We start from the raw sequence: 22,464 nt of genomic DNA, 5'->3' as shown, positions 1-22,464 counted from the left end.
TGGGGAAGAAACTGGGAGGGTGTTTCTCCTATCCTTGTCCATCCTGGTGAGGAGAGCAGAAGTTCCCTCCTTCTGTGCAAGCTCGAGGCATGAGAGAAGGCTCTCCCCTCTGTGTTGGTGTTTCTGGGTGCTCACCGAGTGCTCAGCTCTGTGTGGATCTCTTCGCACGAGTCTCCTCGTTTACTCCTCACAGCACTGATGAGGGAAGGCTGAGCCACACACGTCGTGACAGAAGTTGAAACTAAGCCTCATAGACATTATGACTGGCCCAAGACCGCAGAACGATGTCATGGCAAGTTGAGATTCTGTATGATGTTTTTGAAGTTAATGTGTTAGAGTCACGTTTATTTATTTAATTGTAAACTAATTTTTTTTTTTTCCCCAGAAAGAGCTGCCTTTAGCTGTGTTCCAAATGTTAAGAATATCCCCATAGTCTTTTATGCTGTTTGAGTTCGTTAGCACCGATCAAGAATTGATGGTCCTAGAGTTAAATACCACAGTGGTCAAAGTAGCCTCCAGGGCAAACCTCAGTTACAACTTGAAGGGAAAACAGTTTGCTACCATGAACATTTTGACAAATATAGTTTTCTATAACACATAGGCTGTAACAAGCATAACTTTTTGCAACAACTCAATTGTGAAAAATGTGGCTTCCCAGCAAAGCTTGAGACAGAGGAGGCAGCCACAGACAGTCAATCAACCTTTATAGCAGGCTGCCTTTGGGCCACGCAGCCTGTTTCATCATACGGGGAAGCTCTTTGCCCTTTTCAGCCAAGAGACTTAGAAATTCAACGTGTTGATGGAAAGGGTATTGTAGAGACCTGAGCTAACTGTCATGGTAACTGGAATGAAAATATTCATTCAATGTATTATTTTCTGTCTAACAGGTTGCAATGACTAGTTGAGCATCCTTCTTTTCAAAAAAACTGTCTACTCCCATTCTTTCAAGATTTTCCTATCAAACTGCCAACTGAGGCCTGCAGCTTCTGGCTTCAGTTGTATTTTCTAGCCAAGACTGAGTTAAAGAATAAAGAATGTGGAATTTAGAGTTTTGTCTTGCCAAGGTCAGTAAGTAGAAACTCTGGGATGTCAGGCTAGGCTTGCAGTCTGCAAAGTTCTTGCTCCTAATAGACTCTGCAGCACTTGGCCATGTTTACAGCATAAGCCAAGCCTGCCAGTCCATCAGAATTCGCCAGAAACAGATCTCTGGAGAAGTATTGATGCCCTGCCAGGCGAGGGCAATAGGGTGGCAAGGTCTTGGGACTGGGAGTTAGGAATCTTCAGAGAAAGTCCTGGCTCTGCCACTTGCTACCTGCTTGTCCTTGTGCAGGTGGTTTCTGCTCCTTTGTTGTAAAATGAGGTATTTGGACAAGGTGATTAATGAGAGGGTGAGGAAACAGTGCCTGCTACATCATAGGCCTTTAACAAACATTTCTTGAATGAATCAGTGAGCCAAGGGCTGTTGTAGCTCCAAAAGTCAGCTCAGACCTTGATTTCATTTGAATCGTAGAAGACTGTAGTTAGCTTCCTGCTTCTTGGTCATTCCTGAGGTTCATACATCACCTTGGTGTGCCAGGCACCAGGGATCTATTGATGATCTCTGTCACTGCTTAGCTCCTGCTTCCTGCATGGACTTTGCAGAAAGTCATTCTTGCCTGCAGTCCTCATGTACTAATCTTTATGATATTTCTTCTTGTCTCTGTGTGAAGATGTTGAGGAACTAAGTGCGTGCTAGTGATACAGCTCATTTCCCACACTGAGCAGAGGTCCTGCCTCAGCCTCTCATTAGAGGGAAGCACAGCTTCCTAAGTCTCTGTCACTAGCCATGTCATTAAGTTTGCACCATCACATTTTCCGAATATGCCAAGCCTCTGTTCACTCGGCACCCATTGGCCTGGCCTTCTCTGTCTCCTTTTTTGTGGTTGCCCAGCCTTCTTCCTCCTGACCCTTCTGCTCATTCCCTGTATCCACACTGGAATCTGGACACATGACCCATAAAACTGAAATGCTCATTTTCTAGGCTTCTGCCACTGACACAGCCACTTTTTCCCCTTCCAGGAACACTGGTGCAGTCGATGGTCAAAAACCTGGAGAAGCAGCTAGAAGCTCCGGCAAAGAAGCCTGCTGGAGGGGTCAGTCTGTTTTTTATGCCCAATGCTGGGCCGCAGAGGGCTGCCACACCAGGAGGGAAGCCTCAGGTAGGATGTAGGATGCTTAGAGTTCACCCTGCAATTCCCTACAGAACCAGCTCTGAGTTTGGGGGGCCTGGGGTGAAGGTTGGGGAGGGTCCAGCAAGTGTCATCCTTTGCCCTAGTGGGACGTCGCAGGTGACCTCCCTCTGCCCTGTGCACATGGAGAGATGGCCAGTTTGGAATACTTGTGTCCAAGTTAACATTAAAAAGCCTTTTGGTTCATTATACAAGCAATGCTCAGTAAGTTTGGATTCTTCCATCTCCTGCCTCTCGAGAGCCTCGGAGCTGACTCTGTGCCTGGCTTCCTGCAGCAACTGCTCTTCCAGTCCGGTCTCATCCTACAGTGGGCTCCTCCCCAGTGCCTCTGCCACGGACCCTAAGACAATATGTGTGTGGAGCGGACTCCCCGAAGGGTGGTACTGGAGTGGCCTCGCATAGCACATCAGTCAGTAACAGCACAAGACGGGAGTATTTAGATACCTGTTTTAGAAACCTGAGCCTTGCGTCAGACTGTAGCCACCATGAGATTTTCAGACTTAGAGCTCAGACGTTGAGCTTCCCTGGCATCACCAGACCTTCCTCACTGCCCCTGTCTCCTCCGTCAGGGAACAACTTGCACACTGCTGTTATTTTTCAAGCGGAAAACTTCAGAGCTCCCTTTACTTCGCACTCCTTTCTCACCTTTCTCCATCAAAAAGGTGCATCCTGGGGTAATCAGTGCTATTGCTCTAAAATTTGGTAGTGGTGGGCAACCATTCTTGGGTTTTTGATAGCACTCCCTGCTGTTTACCATGGTGTGTTTGGTTTATCACACGGCTCATGTATGTTTGTGAGTAATGCATCCAAATGATTGAGAAGAAAAAACTTGTTCCTTTTTCCAAATTGTGAAAGAGCACCAACAGCCCCAAACAGATTGAGGCGCTGCTCAGAGCATGCTTGCTGCCCTGCACCCTGCATGCGTTCTGATTGGTCGCCTTACATTCCTGGAGAAAATGCACAGGATGGCTTGTATCAAAGCCCAGGTGGCCAGCAGGGGCAATGAGGACTCCAGAGGGGAAGGCCTGGGCTGCTACGCAGGTGGCTGTGGTCAGGGTCGACTCTGTGGTCAGAGTCCCTTGGCCGACTCTGAGCTGTCCTGCTGGCTGCAGCGCAGACCCTTCCAGGCTGAAGGACTCCCAAGCTCCTCTCATGCTCCTTCAGTCAGGATGTTTACCAGGCCTGAGGGAACCCGTCTGAGAGGAGGCGGGTCATTAGCCCACAGTGCATTCAGCTCGAGAACTTGGAACGGTGGAGTTTCTGGGCTTCTGGCTCTGTCAAAGAGGGAGTTAAAAATCTGCACAAAGTTGAAGTGAAAACGAGAGCAACCTGCTCTGCACATAGGCCTTTCCAAGGCGCTGCCTGGGTTTGGTTAGTAGAATTTCAGGGGTATTTGAAATCACCGTGATCCCAGGTCACTAAAGCAGGTTCTCAAAGGCAGGAAGACTTGAGAAGGCAGGAGGAGTAGCGTCTCCCTTTGGCTTCCTTCCCAGTGTGCATTTGTCCCCATTTCCGTTCTGCATTCCCATCCTGCAATGTGCTTAGCTCTCAGCCACCCTCCTCCCTTATCAAAATGTATTTTCTTCTCCCCTTCACCCCCTGCAGCTTTCTGAAGATGAGAGTGACTTGGAAATCTCCTCCTTGGAAGATCTTCCTCTGGACCTGGACCAGAGAGAGAAACCCAAGCCCTTGTCTCGCTCAAAGCTCCCCGAGAAGTTTGGCAGTGGTCCGCAGAGCTCCAGCCAGCCCAGGGTCCCTGCCTGGTGATTCACCCCAGAGGCTGGCTGGCCAGACGGTTAGCCTGGCTGGGGCCAGCTCAGGTCCACTCCAACAGAAGAGGCTGCTGGGCCTCTTGTCTTCACAAACAACCAAGAGATCATCCTCTTGGAGAGAAGCAGTGCAGGGAACGGATATGATCTCATCCCTCCTGACCTGTGAGGGGCCCTGCTGTAGAGCACCACAGGTGCCTGATTAGGAGCCCCTGGTCCCAAGGCTTGAGAAAGGGTTAAAACAGAACCTCCAGGTAGTTTTCTTCCTCTACCTCCGTGTCCCCCCGAGACTGAAAAGAGTCACTAGCTCTCTTTTCCCAAGCCTTTTATAAAACTGCAGGAACACTGTGGAGATGGGTCCTATCTGGAGTCCTTTTGGGGACATATGCCTCAGTCAGTCATTCTGTGATTGATCCAAAATTATTTACTGAGTGCCTGCCTACTCTGCGTCAGGCTCTCTAGCCTCTCACTACCGAGTTAGGGTGCAGGCCGAGGCTGGGGCAGAATGTCTGCAGCCAGTGCCAGCACAGGGTAGTAATCTAGTGGCAGAGAACAGGGTGTTACGGGGAGCATATGAAAGGCCATCCAGCCCAGCCTGGGTGACCCTGGAGAGTTTCCTAGGGTTGTGATATGTGGCAGGCCTACTCATGGATGGGAAGAGAGGAGGGCCACTTGGCTGGACCTTGTATCCCCAAGGGACCACACGTGTATTTTTTGATATTCCAAAATCAGGTTTTATACATAGCTGTTGTATATTTGTAGTGTGAAAAACATTAATATATTATATGCAAAAGTTTAAATATAGTATGATGTTTTTAACTCTGGTATGTATTTCATTGTTTTTGGAGCTTTCAAGGGGTTGGGAGGAAAGGAAGCAACTGCATCTTAATTGTGTCAGTTTAGGTCTTTTGAGACACAGTTGCCAAGATGGAGTCATTGAGGAGCCGCACTTGGGAAAGAAAAGGAGGTGGAGGCAGGATCCAGTGGGGAAAGGCCACAGAGTGCAATGTACACCTGACCACTGTGAACAGAAAGAGAGAAGGAAGCTAGTGGAGCCAGGAGAACTCAGGGCATCGATATGGGGTTGACAAGGTCTCCACTGACCCAGTGGGGAGCTCCTGAGCAAGAACCGCCCACTTGGGAGTCCCCCTTTGTTCAGAAACGTCCAGGCCCTCATGCCTGCCCCGCACTTGGCCATCGGCTGGGGTGGCCTGGACTCAATGAGACCTCGACTTGAAAGCTGGAGTGAACCTTGGTGTGAACCTGCCAGTCAATTTCATTTCTCCTGGTTGAATGGCAATTTTTTTTTTTTCCTGAAAGGGAGACCCAGCAAAGAACCTCCATCCCTGACACAGCAAAGATCTATTTTTAACTTTTTGCTATGGAAAGTTTCAAACACATATATGAGTAAAGGGAAGAGTGTGATGAACCCATGTGCTCATCATTGGGCTTCAAATATTATCAACTCAACTTAAGGTCAATCTTGTTTCGTCTATTACCACCTCCACCTCACCCAGACTTCCTTTGGCCTTTGGGTGATCCTGACACCTGGTGAGGACTTGAAGTTCTCATAGGAAGGTGATGGAGGAAACGCACTGCGGGAAGCAAAAGGGGTCTGGTGGTGGGGTAGGGCGGCTGGGGGAGGGGCAGGCTGGGGTGTTGTGGTACAAAGGAAGCTGCTCAGTGAGGAAGCTCAGGAGAGCTGCAGAGCTGATGCTTCCAGACCAGCCCACAATCTTGGTGCGATGGGAGTTGATGAGTAATTGCCTGATGAGTAAAAGCCTGGAGCAATTACTCCAGGCTTCCTGTGCTTCTGTGGGGTACCTCTGAGTTTCATTCTGCACGGTTTCTGAGTCCCTTGTGGGACTGAGTGCTAGTTCTCACTAATATGCAGTTACTATTATTAATGCATAGTTCATCGGTCTTCCTCTTTTCTGTTTCATTTTTCTCACTCCCTCACTTCTTTCTCTTATGAGCACCTCTGAGATAAATTAATCTGCACCCAAGTCCTTGTTTCTAGCTCCACTTTCGGGGGAACGCAAGTGCAAACAGTAAATGTGTTTGTACGTGTGTGCACACACTGGTGATGATTATCAATGAGAATGTCTCTGTTCTTAAATGTTCATCATTACGTTATATGTTTCCAAATGGATTTTTCTATCTACTTTGGAGGGTTTGACTAACATATTACTTTGGTGTTTCTATGCTGTGTTCACCCCTCCCCATTTTCAAGTATATTTAAAAATTCTTTAGTAAGTTGTATTAGGTCTCAATAGAAACAGAACCAGTAGGATGTATAGATAGATAGATACTTATGGGTATTTATTAGCCAGTGTCCCTAATAAATGACAGGGGATCTATTAAGCGAATTAGCTCATGCGATTACGGAGGCTGAGAAGTCACGGCATAGGCTGTCTGCAAACTGGAGAACGAGGGAAGCTGGTAGAGTGGCTCAGTCTAAATCCGAAAGCCGGAGAACCTGGGACTGTTGTGCAGGTCCTTGGGTGCAAAGGCCAGAGAACCTGGAGTTCTGACATCCAAGGACGGAAGCTGAGTGTCCCGACTCCAGAGAGAGAGCTCTTCTATCCAGGCCTGCAGCAGATTGGATGGTCCCCCCACAATGGGTGAGGGCGGATTTTCCTCACTCAGTTTACTGATTCAAATGCTAATCTCTTCTGGAAGCACCTTCTCAGACCTACTCAGAAATAATGCTTTACAGCTGTCCAGGTACCTCTTAATCTCATCAAATTGAACCTAAAATTAACCAGCACAAGATTTGCCAGAACTATGGAACATATGTAATAGATCATTTAAAAATTACACAAATGATAAGATTGATACAGAAAAATCAGAAAATACAGATAATCAAAAAGAATATAACCCACAAATTAGTCAATTATTGTTAACATCTAGATAGACATGCGCTGGTGAAGAAAAAACTCCCTCCTAGGGTTCAACTATATTCTTCTCTAGCTTGATTTTCCTCCTGGAAAACAGATTACAAATGTCTTTATATCATTACACATGCACATGTCAGTACATATAAATATAAGACAGTTATATTTAATGGCCACCTAGTATTCCAGGCAAAGATTACAAAAATTTTTTTAACCAGACATTTCTACTTTTTGCATTTTATATATAATGAAGTGATTAAAAAATGTGTATATGTGTCTTTGTGCACTTGATTAAGATTTCCTTAAAATAAATTCTTAGAAGTAAGGTTGCTGGGCCAACATAATAATGAAAGCCAGCTCCATATGCCAGGCACTGGTCCAAGTTTGGTACAAATATTGTGACTTAGCCTCGCAGCAGCCCTTGAGGTGGATGCCACTGTTATAGTACATGCTTTTTATGGGCTAGGAATTGAGGTACACAGCAGCCAAGAAACTTGCTTTGGGTCCTGCCACCAGTGAGTGGTGTGACTGCAATCTGGCTTTGGCAACCTGGCCCTGGAACTCTAGCTCCTTTCCCCATGTACTTTTCTTACATATTGCCAAATGCTTTCCAGAAAACTGGAGCCAATTTAGTCTACTAGTGTTTGGAGCATACAAGAAAGCTAGTTTTTGCATTCCTTTGCTCCCAGGGATATCATTAATCTTTCAAAGTTTTGGCCACGTGATACGTGAAAAATGAAACCTCACCTTTTAAGAAACTTGCATTTTTAATATTTCTTCTAAAGTAAAATTCTTTTTTATTTCTTTTCATATTGGTTGTTGCTATGTCTTCTTTTATGAGTTGCCTGTAGTTCACTTTTCTTTTTGCTGTTTTATCTTTTTATTATGAAAAATTTCAAGCGTATATAAAATAGAATTGTGTAATGACCTTGGTGTTCCTGTTACTCAGTTTTAACCATTATCAACACATAGAGAATCTTATTTCCTGTGTATCTTTCACCAAATAATATTGTATATTTTAATATACTGCATATTATTCCAAGTAATTTACATGTAATACTACATATTATTCCAAATAATGTCATTATATCTACAAGCATTTCTGTATGTGTGTCTAAAAGATACTTCCTTTTAAAAAATAACCACTGTACCACCATCACACTACAACAAAAATCAGTACTTTTTTTCTAAATGTCGTCAAATATCGATTCAGTATCCACAATTCCTCTGTTTTACTACACATATTTGTCTTTTTTTAATCTATAGATTCCTCTTCCATTCTTCCCTCCTTTCCTCTCTTCCTTTCCCTTTTCCTTCCCCATGATTTTTATTATTTTGACGGTTGCTGAATAAATCAGATTGTTCATCTTGTGAAATTCCCCACAGTCTGGGTTTTGCTGATTGATTACTGTGGTGGCATTTAATGTATTCCTCTTTCTCCTGAACTATCTGTAGATTTGTAGTTAGAGCTAAATGCTTGATCAGGTTCAGCTTTGACTATTCTTTTGTGTTTTGGCAGGACTCTTCATCGGTGGTTTTGTGTATCTCCATCAGGAGACACAGAATATCTTTTTTTCCTTTCTTGTGATGTTGATGATGGCATTGATGATAGACATTGATGATCATTGATCATTACCATCTTTTTTTTTTTTGAGACAGAGTCTTGCACTGTCACCTGGGCTGGAGTGCAGTGGTGTGATCTCAGCTCACTGCAACCTCCACCTCCTGGGTTCAAATGATTGTCCTCCCTCAGCCTCCCCAGTAGCTGGGATTACAGGTGCCCACCACTATGCCCAGCTAATTTTTTGTATTTTTAGTAGAGACGGGTTTTCACCATATTGGCCAGGCTGGTCTTGAACTCCTGACCTTGTGATTCGCCCTCGTTGACCCCTCAACTTGCTGGGATTACAGGCATGAACCACCGTGCCCAGCCCTATCTATTAATTAGAGATCTGTAAAAGTTTGATAGTCTAAGTCTGTTATTCCTTTGACATTTACTAGCTGGAAAACTTCTGTAAAGAGAAATCCTCCACATCAAACTGTCTGGTTGCCCTGAGGTACAGTTCATACAGGTAAAGCAGCTGAAGGCTCGAATCTTTCTTTTTTCAGAATAATGAATGAGCTTCCTAGTATCTTCAATAGGTGCCATACAACCTTATATATTTAAATATATTTGATTTGTTTAAATCACTTGTAGCTATTATCCTTATTAATGCTGAGATTGTCCTGTCTTTGGGTGCCTCTTTAATTCGGTTCTTGAATGATTTTGATATGACCTTAGTAGTCTGATAGCTTCCTTCCAGGCTCATTGCATACCTTTCTTGTCCCAGACCTAAAATTAGTAATTTATCTGAGGGAATCCTGGTTTCTTTTAGAAGGAAATTATATTTGTAGACATCTGGGTGCTAGGAGTGCCTATTACTATTTGTTTTTAAGAACTTTCAGTGCACAGAGATAAGAAATACAATAAAAATATTGTGAGTTCATGCTGATATTCCCTATTCAAATTCCTGACTACAGAATTTTTACTTTATCTTGTTGATCTAACATCTATATCACTTGTCTTCCATACCAAAAATCCTGGCTGTTAACATCACAATCATAGTCTTAGAAATAACAATACCCACCCTATTGCTTATTGTATGACTACTGAAAACAATTTAAAATTTATTATTAATTTTTTTGGAGTTGTTTTTGTCCTTAAGGTAGATCCTACTTGGGATGTCTATATATCCCTATATATCACTATATATGTGAGATAGATATAGCATTAAACAAAAGTTGGCAGGTTATAACATGAAAAATAAAATATTTTCTTTTTGGACCTAGCAGCATCATTTGTGTAATGCATAATGATAAAAGATACATTAGGTCATGATAGTTCCCAACATGTATTTGAGGTGTATGTCAACCCTTCTTTTCCTTGCAGTATCATAGTAATCACTTGTGTGATGCCATGATTAAATTACTGTTTTAAAGTCATTTGTAGGGGGGCGGAGCAAGATGGCCGAATAGGAACAGCTCCAGTCTCCAACTCCCAGCGCGAGCAACACAGAAGACTGGTGATTTCTGCATTTTCAACTGAGGTACTGGGTTCATCTCACTAGGGAGTGCCGGACAATCGGTGCTGGTCAGCTGCTGCAGCCTGACCAGCGAGAGCTGAAGCAGGGCGAGGCATCGCCTCACCTGGGAAGCGCAAGGGGAAAGGGAATCCCTTTTCCTAGCCAGGGGAACTGAGACACACAGCACCTGGAAAATCGGGTAACTCCCACCCCAATACTGCACTTTAAGCAAACAGGCATACCAGGAGATTATATCCCACACCTGGCCGGGAGGGTCCCACGCCCACGGAGCCTCCCTCATTGCTAGCACAGCAGTCTGCGATCTAACCGCAAGGTAGCAGCGAGGCTGGGGGAGGGGCGCCCGCCATCGCTGAGGCTTAAGTAGGTAAACAAAGCCGCTGGGAAGCTTGAACTGGGTGGAGCTCACAGCAGCTCAAGGAAACCTGCCTGTCTCTGTAGACTCCACCTCTGGGGACAGGTCACAGCTAAACAACAACAAAAGCAGCAGAAACCTCTGCAGACGCAAACGACTCTGTCTGACAGCTTTGAAGAGAGCAGTGGATCTCCCAACACGGAGGTTGAGATCTGTGAAGAGACAGACTCCCTGCTCAAGTGGGTCCCTGACCCCTGAGTAGCCTAACTGGGAGACATCCCCCACTAGGGGCAATCTGACACCCCACACTTCACAGGGTGGAGTACACCCCTGAGAGGAAGCCTCCAAAGCAAGAATCAGACAGGTACACTCGCTGTTCAGCAATATTCTATCTTCTGCAGCCTCTGCTGCTGACACCCAGGCAAACAGGGTCTGGAGTGGACCTCAAGCAATCTCCAACAGACCTATAGCTGAGGGTCCTGACTGTTAGAAGGAAAACTATCAAACAGGAAGGACACCTACACCAAAACCCCATCAGTACGTCACCATCATCATTGAAGACCAGAGGCAGATAAAACCACAAAGATGGGGAAAAAGCAGGGCAGAAAAGCTGGAAATTCAAAAAACAAGAGCGCATCTCCCCTGGCAAAGGAGCGCAGCTCATCGCCAGCAATGGATCAAAGCTGGATGGAGAATGACTTTGACGAGATGAGAGAAGAAGGCTTCAGTCCATCAAACTTCTCAGAGCTAAAGGAGGAATTACATACCCAGCGCAAAGAAACTAAAAATCTTGAAAAAAAAGTGGAAGAATTGATGGCTAGAGTAATTAATGCAGAGAAGGTCATAAACGAAATGAAAGAGATGAAAACCATGACATGAGAAATACGTGACAAATGCACAAGCTTCAGTAACCGACTCGATCAACTGGAAGAAAGAGTATCAGCGATTGAGGATCAAATGAACGAAATGAAGCGAGAAGAGAAACCAAAAGAAAAAAGAAGAAAGAGAAATGAACAAAGCCTGCAAGAAGTATGGGATTATGTAAAAAGACCAAATCTACATCTGATTGGGGTGCCTGAAAGTGAGGGGGAAAATGGAACCAAGTTGGAAAACACTCTTCAGGATATCATCCAGGAGAACTTCCCCAACCTAGTAGGGTAGGCCAACATTCAAATCCAGGAAATACAGAGAACGCCACAAAGATACTCCTTGAGAAGAGCAACTCCAAGACATATAATTGCCAGATTCACCAAAGTTGAAATGAAGGAAAAAATCTTAAGGGCAGCCAGAGAGAAAGGTCGGGTTACCCACAAAGGGAAGCCCATCAGACTAACAGCAGATCTCTCGGCAGAAACTCTCCAAGCCAGAAGAGAGTGGGGGCCAATATTCAACATTCTTAAAGAAAAGATTTTTAAACCCAGAATTTCATACCCAGCCAAACTAAGTTTCATAAGTGAAGGAGAAATAAAATCCTTTACAGATAAGCAAATGCTTAGAGATTTTGTCACCACTAGGCCTGCCTTACAAGAGACCCTGAAGGAAGCACTAAACATGGAAAGGAACAACTGGTACCAGCCATTGCAAAAACATGCCAAAATGTAAAGACCATCGAGGCTAGGAAGAAACTGCATCAACTAACGAGCAAAATAACCAGTTAATATCACAATGGCAGGATCAAGTTCACACATAATAATCTTAACCTTAAATGTAAATGGACTAAATGCTCCAATTAAAAGACACAGACTGGCAAACTGGATAAAGAGTCAGGACCCATCAGTCTGCTGTATTCAGGAGACCCATCTCACACGCAGAGACATACATAGGCTCAAAATAAAGGGATGGAGGAAGATCTACCAAGCAAATGGAAAACAAAAAAGAGCAGGGTTTGCAATACTAGTCTCTGATAAAACAGACTTTAAACCATCAAAGATCAAAAGAGACAAAGAAGGCCATTACATAATGGTAAAAGGATCAATTCAACAGGAAGAGCTAACTATCCTAAATATATATGCACCCAATACAGGAGCACCCAGATTCATAAAGCAAGTCCTTAGAGACTTACAAAGAGACTTAGCCTCCCATACAATAATAATGGGAGACTTCAACACTCCACTGTCAACATTAGACAGATCAACGAGACAGAAAGTTAACAAGGATATCCAGGAATTGAACTCATCTCTGCAGCAAGCAGACCTAATAGACATCTATAGAACTCTCCACCCCAAATCAACAGAATATACATTCTTCTCAGCACCACATCGCACTTATTCCAAAATTGACCACATAATTGGAAGTAAAGCACTCCTCAGCAAATGTACAAGAACAGAAATTATAACAAACTGTCTCTCAGACCACAGTGCAATCAAACTAGAACTCAGGACTAAGAAACTCAATCCAAACCGCTCAACTACATGGAAACTGAACAACCTGCTCCTGAATGACTACTGGGTACAGAACGAAATGAAGGCAGAAATAACGATGTTCTTTGAAACCAATGAGAACAAAGATACAACATACCAGAATCTCTGGGACCCATTTAAAGCAGTGTGTAGAGGGAAATTTATAGCACTAAATGCCCACAAGAGAAAGCAGGAAAGATCTGAAATTGACACTCTAACATCACAATTAAAAGAACTAGAGAAGCAAGAGCAAACACATTCAAAAGCTAGCAGAAGGCAAGAAATAACTAAGATCAGAGCAGAACTGAAGGAGATAGAGACACAAAAAACCCTCCAAAAAATCAATGAATCCAGGAGTTGGTTTTTTGAAAAGATCAACAAAATTGACAGACCGCTAGCAAGACTAATAAAGAAGAAAAGAGAGAAGAATCAAATAGACGCAATAAAAAATGATAAAGGGGATATCACCACCGACCCCACAGAAATACAAACTACCATCAGAGAATACTATAAACACCTCTACGCAAATAAACTAGAAAATCTAGCAGAAATGGATAATTTCCTGGACACTTACACTCTTCCAAGACTAAACCAGGAAGAAGTTGAATCCCTGAATAGACCAATAGCAGGCTCTGAAATTGAGGCAATAATTAATAGCCTACCAACCAAAAAAAGTCCAGGACCAGATGGATTCACAGCTGAATTCTACCAGAGGTACAAGGAGGAGCTGGTACCATTCCTTCTGAAACTATTCCAATCAATAGAAAAAGAGGGAATCCTCCCTAACTCATTTTATGAGGCCGACATCATCCTGATACCAAAGCCTGGCAGAGACACAACAAAAAAAGAGAATTTTAGACCAATATCCCTGATGAACATCGATGCAAAAATCCTCAATAAAATACTGGCAAACCAGATTCAGCAGCACATCAAAAAGCTTATCCACCATGATCAAGTGGGCTTCATCCCTGGGATGCAAGGCTGGTTCAACATTCGCAAATCAATAAACATAATCCAGCATATAAACAGAACCAAAGACAAGAACCACATGATTATCTCAATAGATGCAGAAAAGGCTTTTGACAAAATTCAACAGCCCTTCATGCTAAAAACGCTCAATAAATTCGGTATTGATGGAACGTACCTCAAAATAATAAGAGGTATTTATGACAAACCCACAGCCAATATCATACTGAATGGGCAAAAACTGGAAAAATTCCCTTTGAAAACTGGCACAAGACATGGATGCCCTCTCTCACCACTCCTATTCAACATAGTGTTGGAAGTTCTGGCTAGGGCAATCAGGCAAGAGAAAGAAATCAAGGGTATTCAGTTAGGAAAAGAAGAAGTCAAATTGTCCCTGTTTGCAGATGACATGATTATATATTTAGAAAACCCCATTGTCTCAGCCCAAAATCTCCTTAAGCTGATAAGCAACTTCAGCAAAGTCTCAGGATACAAAATCAATGTGCAAAAATCACAAGCATTCGTATACACCAGTAACAGACAAACACAGAGCCAAATCATGAATGAACTTCCATTCACAATTGCTTCAAAGAGAATAAAATACCTAGGAATCCAGCTGACAAGGGATGTAAAGGACCTCTTCAAGGAGAACTACAAACCACTGCTCAGTGAAATAAAAGAGGACACAAACAAATGGAAGAACATACCATGCTCATGGATAGGAAGAATCAATATCGTGAAAATGGCCATACTGCCCAAGGTAATTTATAGATTCAATGCCATCCCCATCAAGCTACCAATGAGTTTCTTCACAGAATTGGAAAAAACTGCTTTAAAGTTCATATGGAACCAAAAAAGAGCCCGCATCTCCAAGACAATCCTAAGTCAAAAGAACAAAGCTAGAGGCATCACGCTACCTGACTTCAAACTATACTACAAGGCTACAGTAACCAAAACAGCATGGTACTGGTACCAAAACAGAGATATAGACCAATGGAACAGAACAGAGTCCTCAGAAATAATACCACACATCTACAACCATCTGATCTTTGACAAACCTGAGAGAAACAAGAAATGGGGAAAGGATTCCCTATTTAATAAATGGTGCTGGGAAAATTGGCTAGCCATAAGTAGAAAGCTGAAACTGGATCCTTTCCTTACTCCTTATACGAAAATTAATTCAAGATGGATTAGAGACTTAAATGTTAGACCTAATACCATAAAAACCCTAGAGGAAAACCTAGGTAGTACCATTCAGGACATAGGCATGGGCAAAGGCTTCACGTCTAAAACACCAAAAGCAACAGCAGCAAAAGCCAAAATTGACAAATGGGATCTCATTAAACTAAAGAGCTTCTGCATAGCAAAAGAAACTACCATCAGAGTGGACAGGCAACCTACAGAATGGGAGAAAATTTTTGCAATCTGCTCATGTGACAAAGGGCTAATGTCCAGAACCTACAAAGAACTCAAACAAATTTACAAGAAAAAAACAAACAACCCCATCAAAAAGTGGGCAAAGGATATGAACAGACATTTCTCAAAATAAGACACTCATACAGCCAACAGACACATGAAAAAATGCTCATCATCACTGGCCATCAGAGAAATGCAAATCAAAACCACAATGAGATACCATCTCACACCAGTTAGAATGGCGATCATTAAAAAGTCAGGAAACAACAGGTGCTGGAGAGGATGTGGAGAAATAGGGACACTTTTACACTGTTGGTGGGATTGTAAACTAGTTCAACCATTATGGAAAACAGTATGGCGATTCCTCAAGGATCTAGAACTAGATGTACCATATGACCCAGCCATCCCATTACTGGGGATATTCCCAAAGGATTATAAATCATGCTGCTATAAAGACACATGCACACGTATGTTTATTGCAGCACTATTCACAATAGCAAAGACTTGGAATCAACCCAAATGTCCATCAGTGACAGACTGGATTAAGAAAATGTGGCACATATACACCATGGAATACTATGCAGCCATCAAAAAGGATGAGTTTGTGTCCTTTGTAGGGACATGGATGCAGCTGGAAACCATCATTCTTAGCAAACTATCACAAGAACAGAAAACCAAACACTGCATGTTCTCACTCATAGGTGGGAACTGAACAATGAGATCACTTGGACTCGGGAAGGGGGACATCACACACCGGGGCCTATCATGGGGAGGGGGGAGGGGGGAGGGATTGCATTGGGAGTTATACCTGATGTAAATGACGAGTTGATGGGTGCTGACGAGTTGATGGGTGTAGCACAGCAACATGGCACAAGTATACTTATGTAACAAACCTGCACGTTATGCACATGTATGCTAGAACTTAAAGTATAATAATAATAAAAAATAAAAAAAGAAGACAAACAAACAAACAAAAGTCATTTGTAGTTCTTTTTTGTGTTTATGCTACTGAATGCCTTATTTTACTTTTGATTTTAGAGACTGCATTTTTATTATGTAATTTGTGTCTTATTGCTCTTAAGAGTTTTTAATATATTGAAAATATTAATCCTTTGTTGTATATGTTATTTTTTCTCCTTTCTAGTAGATCATTTGTCTTTTAACTATGTTCATGGAGTTCTTTACTATAAAGAGATTTTAAGTTGTAGCTGTCTAATTAATCAGTGTTTTACTTTGTAATTTCTGCTTTTGGTGTCATAATTAGGAATGTTTTCTCCATTCCAAGACTTCTATATGTTCATCTATATTTTCTTTTACTAGTTTAAAAAGTTTTAAAAATTTCAATATTTAGTATATCTGGATTTTTTGAGGGATGTTAACAGTAAGTTAGGGATCTATTTTATTTTTACAATTAGCCAGTCATCTCAGCAGCATTACTTGACAATTCATCCTTTCTTCACTTGAAAAATACCTGCTCCATCAAATGTAAATTATTGTATGTGGTTAGTGTATTCCTGAACTTTGTATATATTCCAGTAATCTGACTATTCTGGTACTATTTTGGTGTTGCACAGTTTTGTTTTTAAAAATTTATTTTTAGTTGTGGTAAAACAACACGTAAAATTTACCATCTTACCCACCTCTAACTGTATTGTTCGGTGGTGCTGGGTATATGAACACTGTTGTGCAACCAATTTCCAGAACTTTTTCATCTTCCCCAACAGAAACTTTATACCCATTAAAGAATTCCCTATCTCCCCCAACCCAGTTGCAGGCAACCACCATTCTACTTTCTATTTCTATGATTTTGACTACTGTAAATACCATATATGGTAGTATCATACAGTATTTGTCTTTTTGTGACTATCTTATTTCACTTAGCGTAATGTAATCAAGGTTTATTCATGTTGTAGTGTGTGTCACAATTTCCTTCCTTTTAAAGATTAAATACTATTCCATTGTATGAATATATCTCGTTTTAAAAAATCCATTTGTCCGTTGACACTTGGTTGCTTCCACATCTTGACTATTGTGAATAGTGCTGCTATAAACACAGCTGTGCAAATATTTCTCCAAGATCCTATTTTTAACTTTTTTGGATATATACCCAGAGTGGAATTACTGGATCATATAGTAATCATATAGTCTATTTTTTGTTTTTCAGGAACCTGTATACTGTTTTCCATTTTATATTCCCACCGAAAATGCACAAATGTTCCTATTTCTCTCCACCTTTGCTGACACTTGTTATTTTGTTTTTTTAAAAAATATTGGCCGTCCTAATGGATGTGAAATAATATCTCATTGCAGTTTTGATTTGCATTTCCCTAATGATTAGTGATGTTGAGCATCTTTTTATATGATTGTTGGCCATTTGTATATCTTCTTTGCAGAGATGTTTATCCAAGTCCTTTTCTTATTTTAAAATTAGGTTATTTGGGTTTTTTTGTTGTTGAGTTATAGGAGCTTTATATATTGTGGGGTTAGATATGATTTGCAAATGGTTTTCTCCCATTTTATAGGTTGTCTTTTACTCTGTTCATTGTGTGTTTTGATGCACAAGAATTTTCAATTTTTATTTAGTCACATTTATCTATTTTTACTTTTGTTGCCTGTGTTTTGGTGTCATTTCCAAGAAATCCTTGCCAAATCCAATGTCGTGAATATTTCCCCCTATCTTTTCTTCCAAGAGTTTTATAGCTTTAGGTCTTATGTTTAGGTCTTTGATCCAGTTTGAGTTAAATTTCATATATGTTGTAAGGTGGGGAGTGGGGAGTCAAACTTCACTATTCTGCACATGGATATCAAGTGTTCCTAACACCATGTGTTGAAGAGACTGTCCTTTTCCCATTGAATGGTCTTAACACCCTTGTTGAAAATCATGTGACCATATATGCGAGTGTTTATTTCTGGGGTCTCTATTCTACTCCATGGGTCTACATGTCTGTCTTTATACTAGTACTACACTATTTTGATTATTATAGCTTTGCCATAAATTTTGAAATCAGGAAGCATGAGACCTTCAATTTTGTTTTTCTTTTTCAAGATTGTTTCGGCTATTCAGGGTCCCTTGAGATTCCATATGAATTTTAGGATAGATTTTGCTATTCCTGCAAAAAATGTTGGGATTTTGATAGACATTGCATCACATTTGTAGATGACTTTGGTTAGTATTTACATCTTAATAATACTAAGTCTTTCAATCCATGATCACACGATGTGTTTCCATTTATTGGTGTCTTCCTTAATTTTTTTTCAGCAATGTTTTGAAGTTTTTAGTGTACAAATCTTTTGTTTCCTTGATTTGGTGTATTGTTATTTTATTCTTTTGATGTTATTATAAATGGGATTGTTTTCTTAATTTCTTTTTCAGATTGTTCATTATTAATGTATAGAAATGCAACTGATTTTTGTGTGTTGATTTTGTATCCTTTAACTTTGCTGAATCCATTTATTAGTCCTAATAGTGTGCTATTTTTAGTCATGGAAATTTTATCATATATTTTACCATCTTGCAAGACACAGATACTCTGATTATTTTTCTCTTTCAGAATTTTTTATTGACTATTTTTCAAATGTGAAATTACATCACATTCTTGTGAGGCCATCCCAATCTCCGCATATGGATAAATGCTCTGACGGGTAGGTGCCTTCATGAATTCTAATTAGAAATCTTTTTTGAAGTTGAGTCCTGAACCTTAGTTGTGGGCATCTTCTGAATACTTTTAAGTAGAAAGTCTCATTTCTCACAATTCTTCCTGATCTGGATTCTCATCAGGCTAGTTGTCTGTAATGCAGGAGTATAGTCCCTGGTAGTGTGAGGTAGCAGCGTGCTATAGGCTGTTAACAAAAAGCTTTGCAGTTGACCCAAGGTTGCTAACTTTTATTTTGCCGAGTCAGCACATAAAATATGCAACAATAACTGTCATTTTATAAAGGATACTTTAATACCAGCAGAGTAAGAAAATAAGGCTCTCCAAGAATGGACAGCTGGCCCCATATTTTGTCTTAGACAAATGAAAATTTAGCAATAGACCAACTCTGGTCCACAGCCTAGCACTTGGGAGCTGCTGCACTGGTTTGTGTCTTTGGACCATACCAGCTCTTCCCTTTCATGACTGCATGGTTCAATATAAAAAGAGAAAATTTAATTAGCTGTATTTTCTGAGGTAAACTAAAGAATGTCCTGAACTTATACATACAGGGATGACATTGATTGGAAATGTGTAATAGGTTTATAGTTACAACCTGAAAAAGGTTTTTATCACCTGAAAACCTGAGCCCACAATTTAGGAAGTAGAAGATGCTTTGGTCTCGTGGCTGGAACCTAGTAGTGGTGTGTAACTGAGATAAAGATTAAGACCATTTTCAACTTTAGAAAATCCAAAGTGAATTATATATTTATAATAAACTGACTCACATACTATAACCAAATTCTAGGCTTATAGGGAATCTGAGTAAAGTAACCTTTAGAATCAACAGAGCATCAAGTGTAATTCTACACTTTTTTCTCTTCCCCATATCTCTCATTGCCAGTTTCTTCTTTTTTTATTATTTTTTTTTGAGATGGCATCTTGTTCTGTTGCTCAGGCTGGAGTGCAGTGGCCTGATCTTGGCTCACTGTAACCTCTGCCTCCTGGATTCAAGCGATTTTCCTGCCTCAGCCTCCTGAGTAGCTAGGATTACAGGCATGTGCCACCATGGCTAGTTAATTTTCGTACTTTTAGTAGAGACAGGGTTTCACCATGCTGGCCAGGCTGGTCTCAAACTCCTGACTTCAGGTGATCCACCTGCCTCGGCCTCCCAAAGTGCTGGGATTACAGGCGTGGGCCACTGCGCTTGGCCTCACTGCCAGTTTCTTAGGGGAGCTGCAAAGGTCCACTAAGTCCTCTCCAGGCTTAGGTGGAAAGGGTGTGGAAGGAATTATCTTGCACCTGTATGGCCTTCTCTACATCTGTGTTCATGCCTGTGTCTGTTACAAAAGGTTGCAAGCCTGTCTCCCAGCTGGACGTAAAGATGCAGGCTCAACGTTTAGCATAGTAGACAGAAAACAGAGCTGCTGGTGGAGACACTAACATTTGTTAAGGTCTCTAGGAAGGAGGTGTCTCTGATGCTTATATCACTTGTATCTGCCCATAGCAGACACTCATCATCTGATAAGCTGAAATGGGCCAATTCTGAGGCAGTAATTGTGCCAGGAGTGTCTTCATGCATTATTCCACCTAATGACAAGACACGCGAGAAGAGCTAACCTAAGCAGGGAGCCAGAAAGAAAAATGTTTCAAAGGGATAGAGAGGACTTTAAATAAAGCTCAGAGGGTGGTGAATATAAGGGCCTGATCCAGAAAAGATGCGATGAGCTGAATTGTTCTTCCACTGGCAATAGCTGACCATTGTTAGGCTTTTGTGGAAAAGGAAGCAGCATTTTGTACTCAATAAACTATCATTGCAATGGATCAAATGATTGGTATGAAAGAATAGAGAGGTGCCCATTGATTCTGTGATTCTGGCCTCAGTCAGGGATCTTGGAGAGGAGATCAGTGAGAACTTAGACCACATAGCTGATGCACTAAGGGTTCATTGAACCCACAGATCCAACAGCCTTTTCTTTGGTAAATTGAGCATAATAGTCACATGGAGGGAGTGCTTTGGGTTCCCTGAGTGAAGGTGATGGATTAGTTTAAAAGCTGCTACTGCTTCGGTTTTATTTTGTGCATGTCCAGTCAACAGGTGCCTTCCACACGGTGGCACTGTGGGCCACAAAGTGAATGGCTACACAGGCACTTTTTAATGACAGGTGAACTTCACTGTAAGAAATAAGCCGGGCTCCTGCAGCCTGCACCACCACTCACGGTTCGGCAGGACTTGACGAATTGTCTTATTCAGCCGCGCAACTCTCCCGTGATTAAAAAACAAAACAAAGCACAAAACCTCCAACATTTAAAGATAGAAAATGGAGCAGGACAGGGTGTGGCCTCTCTTGCTTTCCTGCATACCCTTGTGTTGCCAACGCCCAGCTGAGGTCTTTGCACAGAAAAGGCAACCAACAAATGTTGATGGGTTTCACAACCTGTACCTGCACTCGAGAAGCCTCATTATTAGGAGCTTTTCCCCAGCCTGGAAGTATCCAGCATGCATGGCAATCCCACACTGAAGGATCCTTATGACCCTGTTGCTACTTCCTCAGCTGCTGTACCATTTCTGTCATTTTGTTTATAGATACATGTAATTGATTTGTTTATACCTGCTGAATCCTTTTCCTCATTCCACCAGTTTCTTATATATATTCACTCTTAACTGAATCTGAGCTTTGACTGAAATGCCCTTGAACTGTCCCTCACTCCTCAACTTCCCAGCACATATGCATACCATCACTATTTTCTTTCTTTCTCTTTCTTTCTTTTCTTCTTTCTTTCTTTCTTTCTTTCTTTCTTTCTTTCTTTCTTTCTTTCTTTCTTTCTTTCTTTCTTTCTTTCTTTCTTTCTTTCTTTCTTTCTTTCTCTTTCTTTCTTTCTTTCTTTCTTTCTTTCTTTCTTTCTTTCTTTCTTTCTTTCTTTCTTCTCTCCTTCCTTCCTCCCTCCCTCCCTCCCTCCCTCCCTCCGTCCCTTCCTTCCTTCCTTCCTTCCTTCCTTTCTCTTTCTTTCTTCTTTCTTTTTCTTTTTTTTTTGAAACAGGGTCTTGCTCTGTCACCCAGACTAGAGTGCAGTAGTGCGATCACAGCTCACTGCAGCCTCGACCTCCCAGACTCAAGAGATCCTCTTGCCCCAGCCTCCTGAGTAGCAGGGACCACAGGCATGTGTCACCATGCCCGGCTCATTTTTTATTTTTTATAGAGATGGCGGTCTCTCTATATTGCCCAGGGTGGTCTTGAACTCCTGGGCTCAAGTAATCCTCCCATCTGAGCTTCCCAAGGTGCTAGGATTATAGGTGTGCACCACTGTGCCTAGCCCCAGCACAATTTTCATTATCTCTGCCATCATCACTACCACCTCCACCTTCACCCCCATCATCACCACTACCTCCTCCACCTCCACATCCACCACCATCACTACCATCACTCCACTACCACCATCACTGCCTCTACCACCACCATCACCTCCACTATCACCTCTTACCTCCACCATCAACATCACTGCCATCATTTCACCACCACCACCACCACCACCACCTTCACCACTACCACTACCACCTCCACATCCACCACCATCACTACCATCACTCCACTACCACCATTGCTACCTCTACCACCACCATCACCTCCACTACCACCTCTTACCTCCACCACCACCATCACTACCATCATCTCACTACCACCACCACCACAACCACCACCTCCACCACTACCACTTCCACC

The 22,464-nt window shown here is 42.0% G+C and overlaps 1 protein-coding gene across 17 annotated transcripts in view; it reads left to right on the top strand.

Moving 5' to 3' along the window:
* Positions 1–4,813, top strand: part of DZIP1L (DAZ interacting zinc finger protein 1 like) — a 55,256-nt gene extending 50,443 nt beyond the window's left edge. For 11 of the 17 annotated variants that reach the window (XR_012430732.1, XR_012430733.1, XR_012430735.1 and 8 more), the window contains 2 exons: positions 2,059–2,198; positions 3,834–4,813. Coding sequence is in view for 7 of the 17 variants with exons in the window: in XM_065539975.2 (XP_065396047.1) it covers positions 2,059–2,198; positions 3,834–3,995 (302 nt within the window). In the remaining 10 variants the exon portion in view is untranslated. Of the gene's footprint in view, positions 1–193; positions 293–2,058; positions 2,199–2,503; positions 2,721–3,833 lie in introns of those variants that run through there. The other 6 variants (XR_012430734.1, XR_012430729.1, XR_012430731.1 and 3 more) reach the window with 3 other exon arrangements.
* The last annotated feature ends 17,651 nt before the right edge of the window (positions 4,814–22,464 follow it).

Source organism: Macaca fascicularis, chromosome 2 (genome assembly GCF_037993035.2).
Source record: "Macaca fascicularis isolate 582-1 chromosome 2, T2T-MFA8v1.1".
NCBI lineage: Eukaryota > Metazoa > Chordata > Mammalia > Primates > Cercopithecidae > Macaca > Macaca fascicularis.
Note: the sequence above shows the minus strand (reverse complement) of the source record. Positions and strands in the feature narration are given on the sequence as shown.